The sequence below is a fragment of the Aspergillus saccharolyticus genome, assembly GCF_003184585.1.
Source record: "Aspergillus saccharolyticus JOP 1030-1 unplaced genomic scaffold BP01scaffold_3, whole genome shotgun sequence".
In the NCBI taxonomy this organism is placed as follows: Eukaryota; Fungi; Ascomycota; class Eurotiomycetes; order Eurotiales; family Aspergillaceae; genus Aspergillus; species Aspergillus saccharolyticus.
Genome location: NW_020290613.1, coordinates 625,514 through 637,466, shown reverse-complemented (window position 1 = coordinate 637,466; position 11,953 = coordinate 625,514). Strand labels below are relative to the sequence as shown.

General features: G+C 50.9%; 5 protein-coding genes and 1 non-coding gene across 6 annotated transcripts; 4 read left to right on the top strand and 2 right to left on the bottom strand.

The window, feature by feature from the left end:
• Positions 1 to 225: 225 nt before the first annotated feature.
• Positions 226 to 1,153, bottom strand: BP01DRAFT_288215 (uncharacterized protein; the record flags this gene model as incomplete). Its single annotated transcript, XM_025571529.1, has 4 exons — positions 226 to 528; positions 579 to 757; positions 823 to 937; positions 1,040 to 1,153. The coding sequence occupies 4 exons, from the start codon at positions 1,151 to 1,153 to the stop codon at positions 226 to 228; spliced, it is 711 nt and encodes a 236-aa protein (XP_025434899.1).
• Positions 1,154 to 1,347: 194 nt separating this feature from the next.
• BP01DRAFT_353218 (5-formyltetrahydrofolate cyclo-ligase) lies at positions 1,348 to 2,491 on the top strand. The gene is made up of 3 exons (XM_025574127.1): positions 1,348 to 1,603; positions 1,661 to 2,167; positions 2,235 to 2,491. The coding sequence occupies exons 1-3, from the start codon at positions 1,510 to 1,512 to the stop codon at positions 2,354 to 2,356; spliced, it is 723 nt and encodes a 240-aa protein (XP_025434898.1). The 5' UTR covers positions 1,348 to 1,509; the 3' UTR covers positions 2,357 to 2,491.
• On the bottom strand, positions 2,234 to 3,141 carry BP01DRAFT_353217 (small nuclear ribonucleoprotein E). Its single transcript, XM_025574126.1, has 3 exons — positions 2,834 to 3,141; positions 2,685 to 2,775; positions 2,234 to 2,607 (listed from the first exon to the last, which is right to left on the bottom strand). The coding sequence occupies exons 1-3, from the start codon at positions 2,975 to 2,977 to the stop codon at positions 2,555 to 2,557; spliced, it is 288 nt and encodes a 95-aa protein (XP_025434897.1). The 5' UTR covers positions 2,978 to 3,141; the 3' UTR covers positions 2,234 to 2,554.
• A 101-nt stretch (positions 3,142 to 3,242) lies between these two features.
• BP01DRAFT_333062 (nuclear import receptor MTR10) lies at positions 3,243 to 7,316 on the top strand. The gene is made up of 8 exons (XM_025573116.1): positions 3,243 to 3,631; positions 3,725 to 3,817; positions 3,873 to 4,145; positions 4,228 to 4,318; positions 4,395 to 5,675; positions 5,728 to 6,153; positions 6,214 to 6,744; positions 6,798 to 7,316. Exons 1-8 carry the CDS (start codon positions 3,500 to 3,502, stop codon positions 6,884 to 6,886), a joined length of 2,916 nt encoding a protein of 971 aa, XP_025434896.1. The 5' UTR covers positions 3,243 to 3,499; the 3' UTR covers positions 6,887 to 7,316.
• Positions 7,317 to 7,651: 335 nt separating this feature from the next.
• Positions 7,652 to 7,734, top strand: BP01DRAFT_t42. The gene has a single exon. It is a non-coding gene; the product is annotated as a tRNA-Gln (tRNA).
• A 783-nt stretch (positions 7,735 to 8,517) lies between these two features.
• BP01DRAFT_115661 (putative C2H2 finger domain protein) lies at positions 8,518 to 11,921 on the top strand. The gene is made up of 2 exons (XM_025570349.1): positions 8,518 to 8,983; positions 9,042 to 11,921. Exons 1-2 carry the CDS (start codon positions 8,758 to 8,760, stop codon positions 11,879 to 11,881), a joined length of 3,066 nt encoding a protein of 1,021 aa, XP_025434895.1. The 5' UTR covers positions 8,518 to 8,757; the 3' UTR covers positions 11,882 to 11,921.
• Positions 11,922 to 11,953: the final 32 nt, after the last annotated feature.

Sequence of the window (11,953 nt, the reverse complement as noted above, 5' to 3'; positions counted from 1 at the left end):
TCATTTGGTTTTCACATTGAAAATCTGCAAACATACGCGCGGTGGCTGTAATATTCCAAGAAGAAGTCCCTCAGCGCCATTCCGAATGATTGTCGCAAAAATAGCCAACTACAAATCCGACTCGACCTCCATATTATCACCTGGTATTCCGAAACTCCAAATACCGTCCTCATGATTCAGCCATTGGATCCTACCGCGGAACAATCATTTCAATATCATCTCACTCTACGTGCAGAACACGGTGATTCCACCGATGGCAGTCATAATAATGCCAAGCCACAACAAGCGATCGGGATCAATGACCTTCTCCCGCGGCAAAAGGCCCTCCCAGTTGAAGGTTGACTTGCCATCACCACTCAAGTGTCGCTTTTGCTTCTCAACTTTGGTGGTTATGGGATTCAAAACCTCCGTGGGTAGTATCTGCGGTGGCCTGTACACAAGATACATGGGATGCATAGGCGTTCCGTCATGCGCGTACAGGTCTAGGCGTGGGATGTCATGATATGGATCCACCGAGACAGTGAAGGACTGCGGCTTTCAGCTAATCTGGCTTGGACGTAGTGACCAAATCAACATACCTTGAATTCCTCCGTCTGATTATACCTCGTGTACGATGTCAGAGGGGTAGCACATGGGTCCGATACCAGCTGGCGTCCATCGACCGCAAATGGGGTCAATACCAGGGATCCGTCACTCTGCGCGGTGTAGGTGCCGTGTTGCCATTGCATCAAGCCTTTGGGACAAGCTGGATCCTGGGCTGTTGAGTTGTGTTTACACGTCAGATCGCGTTTCATGCATAGTAGAGACTAGATATGCACTAACGATTGGCAATGGCGCGGTAGTAAGCCTCTTCATAGTGACCATTCGCCGTGAAAGAGTATGAGATGCCGGTCAAGTTCGGCTCTAGAAATCTATCGTTGATTGGATCATAAAAACCCTAGGGAAAGAAGTTATCTATTAGCCAATTCAGCGATCTGATGCATCGATGTAGGTCCCCAAGTTAACAATGCATTGAGATGAACGAGAAAGCAGAGCATACTGGACCTGTCACAACTTTACGCGACTTTGTCGTCCAGGTCCCTACTAGATCAGAGACACTGGCCGCACTGGCAGCCGTGAGAAGGAGGCTGAAAAGAAAGTAGCCCGCCATCATCGCTCGGTTGGCCAGAAGAAACGATGAAAGAAAGAGAAAGGGCGTTCGATAGTAGAAAGGATGTCTGCCTACCTGCCAGCCCGTCCAAGGGCGCAGGCGACCCTTGAACGGGGGGTGGAGTACAGTCAGGACCTCAGGTATGTGCAACAACCAGGGCCCTGCCGATCGAAACAGCCATGCACATCATCAGAACATGCCAAGCCACGCCGTTCCGGTCATTGCGATCTCACGGGCACAGGATAGGGCAGCAAAACTAAACTTCCTATATTTATCATATTTCAATAACGATTCACAGGTGATACACCCTCACCATCTTGCCCTCTCCATCTTATTCCCGACACTCGATCACAAGGATGATGATGGCCGGTCTACAGGTAGCGAAGAAGGACCTTCGGCGAAGAATGCGGGATGCGCTGCACAAGATCCCCGCAGACTCCATAACAAATCAATGTCAGCTCAACATCATCAGTCTACATCCCGGTTCATACAGACGCTGACCTCTACCAGCCAAAGCCGCTAGCAACAGGTTGTTTGCGCTCCAGGAATACCAGGATGCAAGGAGGATAGGGGTCTATCTCTCCATGCCGGTGGGAGAATTGTCGACCACTACCATTGTTCGAGATGCTCTGGCAAACGGAAAAGAGGTCTTTGTGCCATACATACACAAATTGGAGCTATCAGAACAGTCGAGAACCTCAGTCATGGACATGCTGTTGCTGGAGTCTATGGAGGAATTTGAGGCTCTCAAGCCAGACAATTGGGGGATTCCATCGCTCTCCGAGGCACAGGCACTTAGTAGAGAGAACTGTTTTGGAGGCAAAGGAGTCTCGCCTCAGCCAGAAGATGCTACGAAAGGGCCTTACGGACTAGATTTAATTGTGATGCCGGGCATGGCCTTTGACGAGGGATTCAGGAGATTAGGGCATGGTAAAGGTTATTATGACCATTTTCTGACAAGGTACTCGAGAGAGAGCGCCGCAAGCGAACCGACGAGGCCAAAGTTGCCCTACCTCGGTAAGACTGACCACTCTGACACCAACGCAGTCAACCAGAAAACATCCTGTTACTAAGTCTTGCGCAGTTGCCCTGTCTCTCAAGGAGCAAATGCTTCCTCCAACCGAAGAGATACCGGTAGCGGAACATGACTGGCCTGTAGACGTGCTCATCGTCGGGGATGACCGGACTTTAGTGCGCCAACACTGATCCTTCACCAAGATAGCGAGTCATATCAATCCATGGGTTCGTTCATTTTGCTAGAGGTGCAATAATTGTTTCGCAGCGATATCCTTGAAGAAAGCGAAAGGTAGAGAAATGCAAATAAAGTCGTATAACGGCACAAGGTCGACGAAAAAAACCAACAGTCCCTTTCCCTTCAATCAATTCCTTAACGCCCCGTAAGAATCACTGGACAGCCTGAATCAAAGAGACGTTGTCGCCCTTGAGGAGGATTTGGCCTGTTGTAGAGGAGAAACTGTCAGCGACTTTTTCGTAACATCCATGCAGTTGTTTGTCAAAGAACGAATTTGCATACCGAGCGGTCTCCGCTTCTCTTCCTCGGTCTTGGTAGCCATCCGAACCTCCACTGCGTCGTCAACGACCAGATTCATGAACTCATCGAAACCCTGTATCGAGATTGTCAGTCGAGCCATCATAGTCACCGAGGTACACTAGATCAATTACCCGGATCTTTCCTTCTATCCGGAAAGCCAGCTGCTCGTAGAGCCAAATAGACACCGTCGACCTTTGCTGAAGAAGCTTGAAGATAAAATGAATAGGCGCAAGCAACGTCTTGCGAGCAGCTCCACCGCCTCCACGGCCGGTCATTGTGGGCAAACGAGGTGCGCAAATGGGGTAGTAGTTCTAAGAAATGGCAAAATAGCGAGCGCAGGGATATCGAGATCGTGAAACGTGTAGTGTTGATAAGTGACGCGTTGATGGGGTTGTGCGGGATCCGGAGAGAGAGAATTGAAGGAAGAAAGAGCTCCGTCGGTCCCAGATGGCCGGGCTCGGAGGAGGGAGGCTCACACAGCTTTTCCGTTTGGGTCGATCGTCAGTGACCACTACTCACTACATCCCACCTCCGCCACTACTAAGTCAAACTTCCCCTCCTTCCCCTGCTTTTCTCTCCTCCCATCCCCCATTACTCCGCTACTTTAGTCGAGGGCTTTGCGCTTATCCCTCATCTTTAAATTTCGTCCTTTATTGTCATTTTAATGAGTGTATATGATCGCACTGCATAAGTGTTAAGCCTTCCGGCCTGGCTGAACCCCTCTTTCTCCCAACTCCAACACACCAACTTCCTCCCCCTCCCCTCCTCAGAACATCCTCCCCACCAGCCGATCAAACATGACGAGCAAGGAGGGGGCTACAGGGCAGGCCTTTGGCCCAGTTCTGGCTGCGGTCGCCACCATGCAAGGAAATGTGTCGCGCGCCGAAAAGACGCATGCTCATGAGTTCCTAGAGAAATTTCAGAAATCGGTCGGTCTATCCTACCCCTCATCCCGCCAATATCGTTTGAGTTGATACCGCCCATGACCTTGATGCTGACCATTGCTGGGCTTTCACTTTTAGGTCGAAGCTTGGACTATTACTCATGAAATGTTACAATCTCCGGATATTCCTGTCGAGGCCAAGTTATTCGCAGCGACGACGTTGAAAGGAAAGGTGAATTGGTCCTCCGACCTGGGTCCAGCCATTGCTACCTGCTGACCCCCTAAAGATCATCTTCGATCTCGATCAGTTGCCGGCCGAATCCATAGTTGCGCTCAGAGACTCTATTTTGAACCTGCTCGTGGCTTTCGCGGCAGGCCCTCGGCCTATCCAGACACAGCTTTGCGTATGCTTGGCTAGTCTTGCGATCCAGATGCTTGCATGGAAGGACGTACTTCCGACCGTGGGCGCTGCTCTGGGGAGTAGCGCTGGAGACTGTGTATTGGAATTTCTGAAGATTCTTCCGGAAGAAGTAACGGAAGGTCGCAAGATCAATTTGAGTGTATGTCGTCCCACGATACATTTTCTTCAACCATACCTCGCGATAGTGTGTTCATAGAGCCTAACATACTGACCCTTCTCAGGAAGATGATCTTATCATGCGGACCAAAGAACTCTTGGAGGACAATGCTGAACAGGTGATGCACCTATTGATCCAGTACGCACAATCGTCACGTATGTACCAATTCTTCATTTTCATCCGTCTATTACTTCTACATTACTGATAGCATTCTTTCTTATCATCGTACAGCAACTGCATCCACCAATCCGCGCCTTCTGGATTGTATTACTTCATGGATGCGCGAGATTCCAGCATCCAAGATTGTCGAATCGCCTTTGATGGACATCATTCTGAAGGGACTTGATGACGATATATCCTTTGAGGCTGCAGTAGACAGCATGTGCACACTGTACCGAGATACCCGCGAGGTCGACGACTCGCTTGCCATTATCCAGGCCTTGTACCCACGCATAATCTCCCTTCGCCCCAAGATCGCCGAGTTCGCCGCGTCCGAGGATACTGATGCCTACAAGGGTATCACGAGACTTTTTGCAGAAGCTGGTGAAGCATGGGTAGTGTTGATTGCACGCCTACCGTCCGAGTTCCGGGGGCTGGTCGAGGCAGTCCTTGAATGTTGTGCTCGGGATTGGGAGCGAGACGCGATCTCCCTTACCTTCGTTTTCTGGTACGAACTGAAGCAGTACGTTACGCTGGATCGGTATGCGGACGCGCGGGTGAATTTGAGCGATGTCTTCTCGCAGCTGGTGGACATCATGGTCAAGCATCTTGAGTACCCTGGGCTCGAAGAAGGCGAGACGGATTTGTTCGGGGGTGATCGTGAGCAGGAGGAGAAGTTCCGCCACTTCCGCCATTCCATGGGAGATGTCCTCAAGGACTGCTGCGCTGTCATTGGAGTCACTGAATGTTTGACCAAGGCTTACCATTTGATTCAGCAGTGGGTTTCCAAGTATGCGTCGCAGTCCAGTGATGAGCACGTCCCTCATTGGCAGGAGCTTGAGGCACCATTGTTCAGCTTAAGAGCCATGGGCCGCATGGTGGATCCTGAGGAAAGTGTCGTCCTAACCCAAGTCATCCCTCTGATTGTGCAAATTCCCAACCAGGAGAAGGTGCGGTTTCAGGCCATCATGGCGCTCGCACGCTATACGGAGTGGACGGCTCAGCATCCAGAGACACTGGAGGCACAATTAAATTACGTCATCTCGGGATTCCAGCATAGTTCTCCCGAGGTGGTGCAGGCTGCGGCTCTGGCCTTCAAGTATCTTGGTACTGACTGCCAAAAATTGCTTGGAGGTCACATCACACAACTCCATAGCTTCTATGAGTCCGTCATTGACAAGTTGAAGCCGGCGAGTCAAGAGGAGGTAACTGAGGGTGTGGCAGCAGTAGTTGCAGTCCAGCCTCTGGAGAAGATTTACGAAACCCTGAAATTGTTCTGTGACCCTATCATGGCTCGCATCATGAATCTAGCGAACAACGCTCAAGATGAGGAAAGCCAAAGGGCCGTTGCTGGTAGGACGAACCCAAAGAACTTGGTGGGTATGGCGTACTGACTTCAGTATAGATCACATAGGGTTGATTACCATTTTTGTCATGGTCGTTAATCCATACGTTTCTCCTGGTGAAGAGAACCCCGCTGTGAAGTACTGTGGTGAGATCTTGCCAATCATGAGCACGATCGCACTGAACTTTACATCATCCACGCCAATCCTCGAGCGAGTTTGCCGTTGCTGGCGTAATATGATCATTTCATACCGGACCGCAATGACGCCTTTATTGCCGACTCTGGCTCAAAGCCTCGCCAGTGGCTTCGAGGCGTCGCGAGAAGGATGTTTCTTGTGGGCCACTGATGCCGTTGTGCGCGAGTTCTCGGAAGGTGCTGAGTTTGTGGACGCGAACACAAGCCAGGCCGTCTTCCAGTTCTACGAACAGCAGGCAATCGCGTTCTTGCGTATTCTCAATGATCTGCCCCCGGAGAACCTACCTGATGGTATGTGTATATTGGTGTCTTCATTGATTGGTACGGCCTAGCTAATTCTTCCACGCCTAGTCATCGAGGATTTCTACCGCCTATCATCGGATGCGATCCGATTCTATCCCAAGGAATGCATCACTTCTTCCCTCTCGGTCCCCATATTCTCCGCGGCCCTTAGCGCCCTCACCCTTCAACAGATCGACCCTCTCACTGCTACCCTGCATTACTATCATGATCTATTTAGCTTTGCTTTTGAAAAGCCCGCGGTTTCTGAATTTACCACGTCAGACGGCAACGCATACTCGACACCTGTCGAAGTTCGTGAGGCGGTCAAGCGGCTCATCGCATCTCAAGGTCAACTGCTTGTCCAGCGGATTCTTACCGGCATGATGTTCACCTTCCCCGGAGAATGCTTCCCAGATGCGTCCAGCGTCTTGATGTCAATGTTCGAATTGATGCCTGAAGATACGGGAACCTGGCTTCAATCCACTTTGCAAATGCTGCCTGCGGGTACGATGAAGCAGGGTGAGGCTGAGCGTCTACTCAAGGGGCTATTTGACAAGATTCAATCGGGCGAAACCCGGAAGATCCGTGTCCTGCTCCAAGGTGAGTTTCTGTCCTCTATTTAGGTGGCAGGTTGAATTAATCGTGTGGAACAGATTTCACCAATTCGTACCGCCGCCGAAATGTGGCTCCCAGAGACGGTCTGGGCCGGCTTGAGGCTACCCGATTTCGGTTTAGTGGATAGATATTCCCTTGAATGATGGGAACTGGGACTGAGCAATTCAGGAAACAGCACCGCTGAGGATATCAAAAGTGGCCTCATCTCGCACCAACGCTCAGCATTTGAGTCGGGGCAGAATTTAACACGAATTACCTTCAGCGCCCACGGCATCTATCCAGAAGATTCAGAATGCGTTTGTGCGTTGAGAATCCAATAAGACTGCCCATCATGTATCTCTCTCTCAAGCATCAGCATCCCCCATACACGCTTGCATGAGGTCGTTAGAAAAAATCATTGGCGGATGATGCGCCGCCACGACCAAACCCCCCTCAGGGGTCAGCAAGTGAACAGCGCGGCTAAACACCCACCCTGTAAAACGTGAGGCCATTAATATTATAGTGTAAGGAACTTAGATATATTATAAGAACAATGGATCACCCAATCTATTTATCGGAATGCGCCATGGCTGAAGAAAACCTGGATAATGCAAAACGCAGCTCTGAGCACTTAGTATAGGGCATTCTCCGCTTTCTAAGGTAAAGTCATGATGTTCAGGGTACAACCATGTCCATCATCGAGCTTGTGGACCATTTATGGCGACTACTGCTCGATTATGAAGCTCGAATGTCACACTCTCAGTGTATCAGGGAATTTTTCCTCGTGAAAAATAGTGCAAGACAACGACAGGGCATAATGACATGACCTAGTGCGTGATTCTTGAAGTTGCTCGGGATGTCTGAATCAAAAGTTGGATGATATATGCCATAGGCAGAATGCCTTTCAATATCAGGTTGTGTAGTGTAGTGGTTATCACTTTGGATTTTGATATGATACAGTTTCCAATAACCCCGGTTCGAACCCGGGCACGACCTTTCTTTTTGAACTTTTCCCCTACAATTGCGGCATCTTCTTGCAACATTGAAGATAGCAATCTGAATATGGGCGCTCATATACCGGTACCAGGCCTGATCATGGTTCTCAAAATAGTCATGCCATATGCTCGCTATACCTTCTATGAACTCATACAGAATAGGAACTAGTGATTATGCACATATTCATAGCATTAGTATGTCCAGGTGCTCTTAGTATATATCAGCGGTCATCTGATGAATGATGCATTGGAAATGACCAGGTCTAACACTTACTCTAGTACTTGCTTTATTGTTCATACACAGTTTTCTACAAGACCGACTAAGTTACTCCTTTCATCCATCCATCCATCCATCCTCTGTTGATTCCGTTCCCGCTCCCCCCCCCCCTCCTCCGATCGGATCTGCCCCACCTTTGCAACAACAAAAGATCTCCCCAGAGAATCTCAGGGTCTTTCCTTGCTCATCTCCATTATACCTTGTATTGCTCGCTATCCTACTGTCACTCGCTGAGCTCATCTAGCAGTCAACGCTGTCAACCTTAGGGTCTACGCACATTTGGTGGCGATTGGAGGATGCGCTGACTCTTCTACTCATGCGGAACCTCCCCGGCCATCATCGAAGTTCCCCTCTTCCGTCTCCAAATCGAACCCTTCCCCCAACAGTCCACCAATTGTCGTACCACATACGCTCATCATTACGCGCTTCACGCATATTACCAGCCTTGCCCAAGATTCGATTCTGCTCTTATATTCGCGCGCCTGGTTTCGCACTTGAAGTTCGAAGTTGTCCCCGGCACCTCCCCGAAGCTGCGACGCTCCCCCGCCGAGATTTCGTTCCCCACGGGGTTTGCGCAAGTCCACGATCGTGTCCGGACGTTCAGCTATATTGCATCTTTCTTTCGAGATATTCTCCATACAGTCTAGCATTCAATGCTCATGACTAATCGCACTACGTCCCCGACATTGTCACCGCCCACCAACAAGGCACCGATGGTTGTTTCCTTCCACTGCCGCAACTTTGTGCATGATGACTTCAGCTGTCACTGCAGTAGCTCCCTTGGAACAGGGGTCCAGAGGCCTTCACGAGGAAGCTACCAGAAATGACGCAGCAGATTCGGCGCTGGAAGGCCCCTCACGAAAGAGAAAGAGGACTCGAAAAGTCCAGACAGACCGCAAATTTGAGTGCAACTTCGATGGTTGCGGGAAGAATTATTCGCGCGCAGAACATCTATATCGTCACCAACTAAATCGTTCGTTTCATCCCCGTCAACGCTTGCTCACACGTAAGCTGACTGGTGACCTACTTAGATACGCCAAAACAAATTTATCGATGCGATTTTCCCGATTGCCACCGCTCCTTTGTTCGACAAGACCTGTGTCTGCGCCATCGCGAACGACATACGACGCAAGGTTCTCAGCTGCAGAAGCGGGACAGTTTTGCGCAGGCTGCAGTCAACAATGTACCAACTGCGTCAACCGAGCGAAACAGCCCACCGATACCTAAGAAAGATCATACCGAATCCCCGACTGGAGTCCCAATATCTCCTCCCGCATACAAATCAGCACTTGTGTCAAACAGAGATCGGATAGATTCTGTCACAGTCACATTCGGTAACAATATTGAGGCCACGGCTACTGCAAGCCCATCATCTCAGCCAGGTCATTCTTCTCGGGCATACAAATATCAACCACCCCGCCCACAGCCGGGCGTTGAGCTATCGGATCCCTCCATATCTCGCTCTGTTAGCCTGAGCAACCGTACCACCAGCTCTCCCGCGGGCCAGTCAACCACCACATTCAGTCCTTCGGATTATCACCCTCACCGCAGTCATCCATCAGCTAGCATATCTCTACATTCTGACGAGGCAGGTCAACAGACGCGGACGCGTAATTCTGTCAATGAGACGAGAATGCTACCTAGCTACATGGAAGGGCCCTCGATGGGTCATTCGGCATCGTATGCACCGATTCCTGTGGGCGGGTACGCAGATATCTCATTCGCCCCAGCGACAGCTTCTACATCAGCGTCACTGGACACTGTGAGTACCTTTGACGCACTGGATTCCGTGTCTGGGATAATGGCCCCGGGCTCCACGGTGGGAGACCCCGGCTTTGACGCCCTGACCTCCTGCGTCTATCCGATCTTTGGGGGAGAGACGCATAACCGATCTCCGTTCGCCATGCCCGAAGATTTCACGGCGTGGCTATTCAACGACCCTCTCCCTAGCTCATCCTCAATGGGCTATCCGTCTGCCACCAACATGATACCAAACTACCTCAATGCAATTCAGCTACAGAACCAATTTCTCCTAGGTGATCCTGGTTATGGGAGTTTCATGAATGGAGTAATTCCACACGACCCAATGAGCGTGACCAGCATTCTGGACGCTGGGTCTTCTCGAATGAGCTTATCCAACGATAAGAGACAGGAGCTTCTTGCGCTCATGGGCTCACGATTCAATGAGGCTGCATACTCGGCAGTAGCAAAGCGCAAGGATGCCCTCATGGACGGTGATCTGAATGATGATCGCCATGTTCTAGGACCACGCATGATGGAGGCCTATATCGCATCGTATTGGCATCACTTTCACCCACAGTTACCCATTCTGCACCGCCCTTCTTTCGTCTTGAACAAGGCTCCTAACTTGCTTCTGCTGGCTGTCATAGCTATTGGAGCATCTACTCTGGACAAGATGTTTGGGTCAGATTTAACAGAGACCGCAGCAGAGTTGGCGAATTTTATTGCATGGCATCTACGTTGGGAGCTTTTCATGGATGCTGACTTTCGCCCACCAGCTAAGCTGTGGGTATTCCAGGCACTACTCCTCCTTGAAGTATATGAAAAACTGTACTCTACCCGTGCACTACATGAGCGAGCCCATATACATCACGATACCACTTTGACGCTGATGCGGCGTGGTAGCTCACTGATAGGCCGCTCCGCACTGGATTCTCCGGCGAGCCTTAGAGACGATCGACTAAGTCGCTCAGTCACTGGGTCAACTATGACGCCTGACTTTGTGGCGGAAGAGTCCTGGACTCATTGGATCAAGGCCGAAGCCACGAGGCGTGTAGCATTCGCGGCTTTTGTGCTGGATTCAACGCATGCCACCATGTTCGGGCATTCAGCTAAAATGGTGGCCCACGAGCTGCGGCTGCCTCTCCCGTGTGATGGAGCACTATGGTCTGCGACGAATGCCTCTGAGGTGGCTCGAGTTCAATCCAGTTTGCATGCGAATGGAGTTAAACCGCTCATGTTTCTAGATGGTCTGAAAAGGACACTCAATGGCCAACCGGTCCGAACCAATGCTTTTGGACGCACCATTCTCATGGCAGGGCTGCTGAGTGTCAGCTGGCACATGAACCAGCGAGATCTTCAGGTGAGCTCGCTGGGTGTATTGCAGGCACTAGGGGGCCGCGACAAGTGGAGATCCGCATTGTTGCGGGCTTTTGACAATTGGCGGCGAGATTTTGACGAGGCTCTCGGGACATCAGAACCAGGTTCGTTTTCTGGTGGCTACCGAGCACGACATCCCTGGGACGAAGCCAATGTCTTTGAATCGCGCGACGTGCTACACGGATTAGCACATATGGCCTCCCACGTCGACATCGTTGACTGCCAGATTTTTGCCGGAGCCGGGCGGCTCATGGGGCGAGCTATCACCCGAAAGGACTATGACGGGGCGCGCGAGAAAATGAACCGATGGGCAACCAAGGCTACGGCCCGCGACGCCACATTCTACGCGTTAAGGTTCCTGTCCGAGTGTCTCTTAGATGAGGCGCGGGCTCTCGACCATGACGAGATTTATTCGGGACGGGATGACTACTTGCTCAACCGGCCGTGGGTTCTCTATGTTGCCGCACTCGTAGTCTGGTGCTACGGGTACGCTCTTGAAGGACCGCTTGAACACCCCACCAAATTAGTCAGACCTGCGGAGCAGCAACATGACATGCAGCAATTTCTGCGGCGAGTCGGCGGGGTGCGTGAACCCAGTGATTTGGAAGGGATGAAAGGCTGCAATCAATGCATGGGGTTGTTGATGGTCCTTCGCAATGGGTTCACGAATACCCGCTGGGAGCTACTGAGCGAGGCGGCCAATTTACTCAGCAGTTGTATTGACAAGTTGAACGGAGGCACAGCTCCGTGATTTAATCGAAGTATCGGACCTCGGCAGCATACTGTGACAGGCGAGACGGCCTTTTAATCTTCTTGTACATTT

Coding starts and splice junctions, on each gene's coding strand:
- BP01DRAFT_353218 (XM_025574127.1), top strand. CDS start 1,510: ATGATGGCCGGTCTACAGGTAGCGAAGAAGGACCTTCGGCGAAGAATG. Junction 1,604..1,660: donor AGACTCCATAACAAATCAAT/GTCAGCTCAACA, acceptor GACCTCTACCAG/CCAAAGCCGCTAGCAACAGG. Junction 2,168..2,234: donor GCCAAAGTTGCCCTACCTCG/GTAAGACTGACC, acceptor AGTCTTGCGCAG/TTGCCCTGTCTCTCAAGGAG.
- BP01DRAFT_333062 (XM_025573116.1), top strand. CDS start 3,500: ATGACGAGCAAGGAGGGGGCTACAGGGCAGGCCTTTGGCCCAGTTCTG. Junction 3,632..3,724: donor TAGAGAAATTTCAGAAATCG/GTCGGTCTATCC, acceptor TTTCACTTTTAG/GTCGAAGCTTGGACTATTAC. Junction 5,676..5,727: donor AAGCCAAAGGGCCGTTGCTG/GTAGGACGAACC, acceptor ACTTCAGTATAG/ATCACATAGGGTTGATTACC.
- BP01DRAFT_115661 (XM_025570349.1), top strand. CDS start 8,758: ATGATGACTTCAGCTGTCACTGCAGTAGCTCCCTTGGAACAGGGGTCC. Junction 8,984..9,041: donor ATATCGTCACCAACTAAATC/GTTCGTTTCATC, acceptor TGACCTACTTAG/ATACGCCAAAACAAATTTAT.
- BP01DRAFT_353217 (XM_025574126.1), bottom strand. CDS start 2,977: ATGACCGGCCGTGGAGGCGGTGGAGCTGCTCGCAAGACGTTGCTTGCG. Junction 2,776..2,833: donor GGATAGAAGGAAAGATCCGG/GTAATTGATCTA, acceptor ATCTCGATACAG/GGTTTCGATGAGTTCATGAA. Junction 2,608..2,684: donor AGAGAAGCGGAGACCGCTCG/GTATGCAAATTC, acceptor CCTCTACAACAG/GCCAAATCCTCCTCAAGGGC.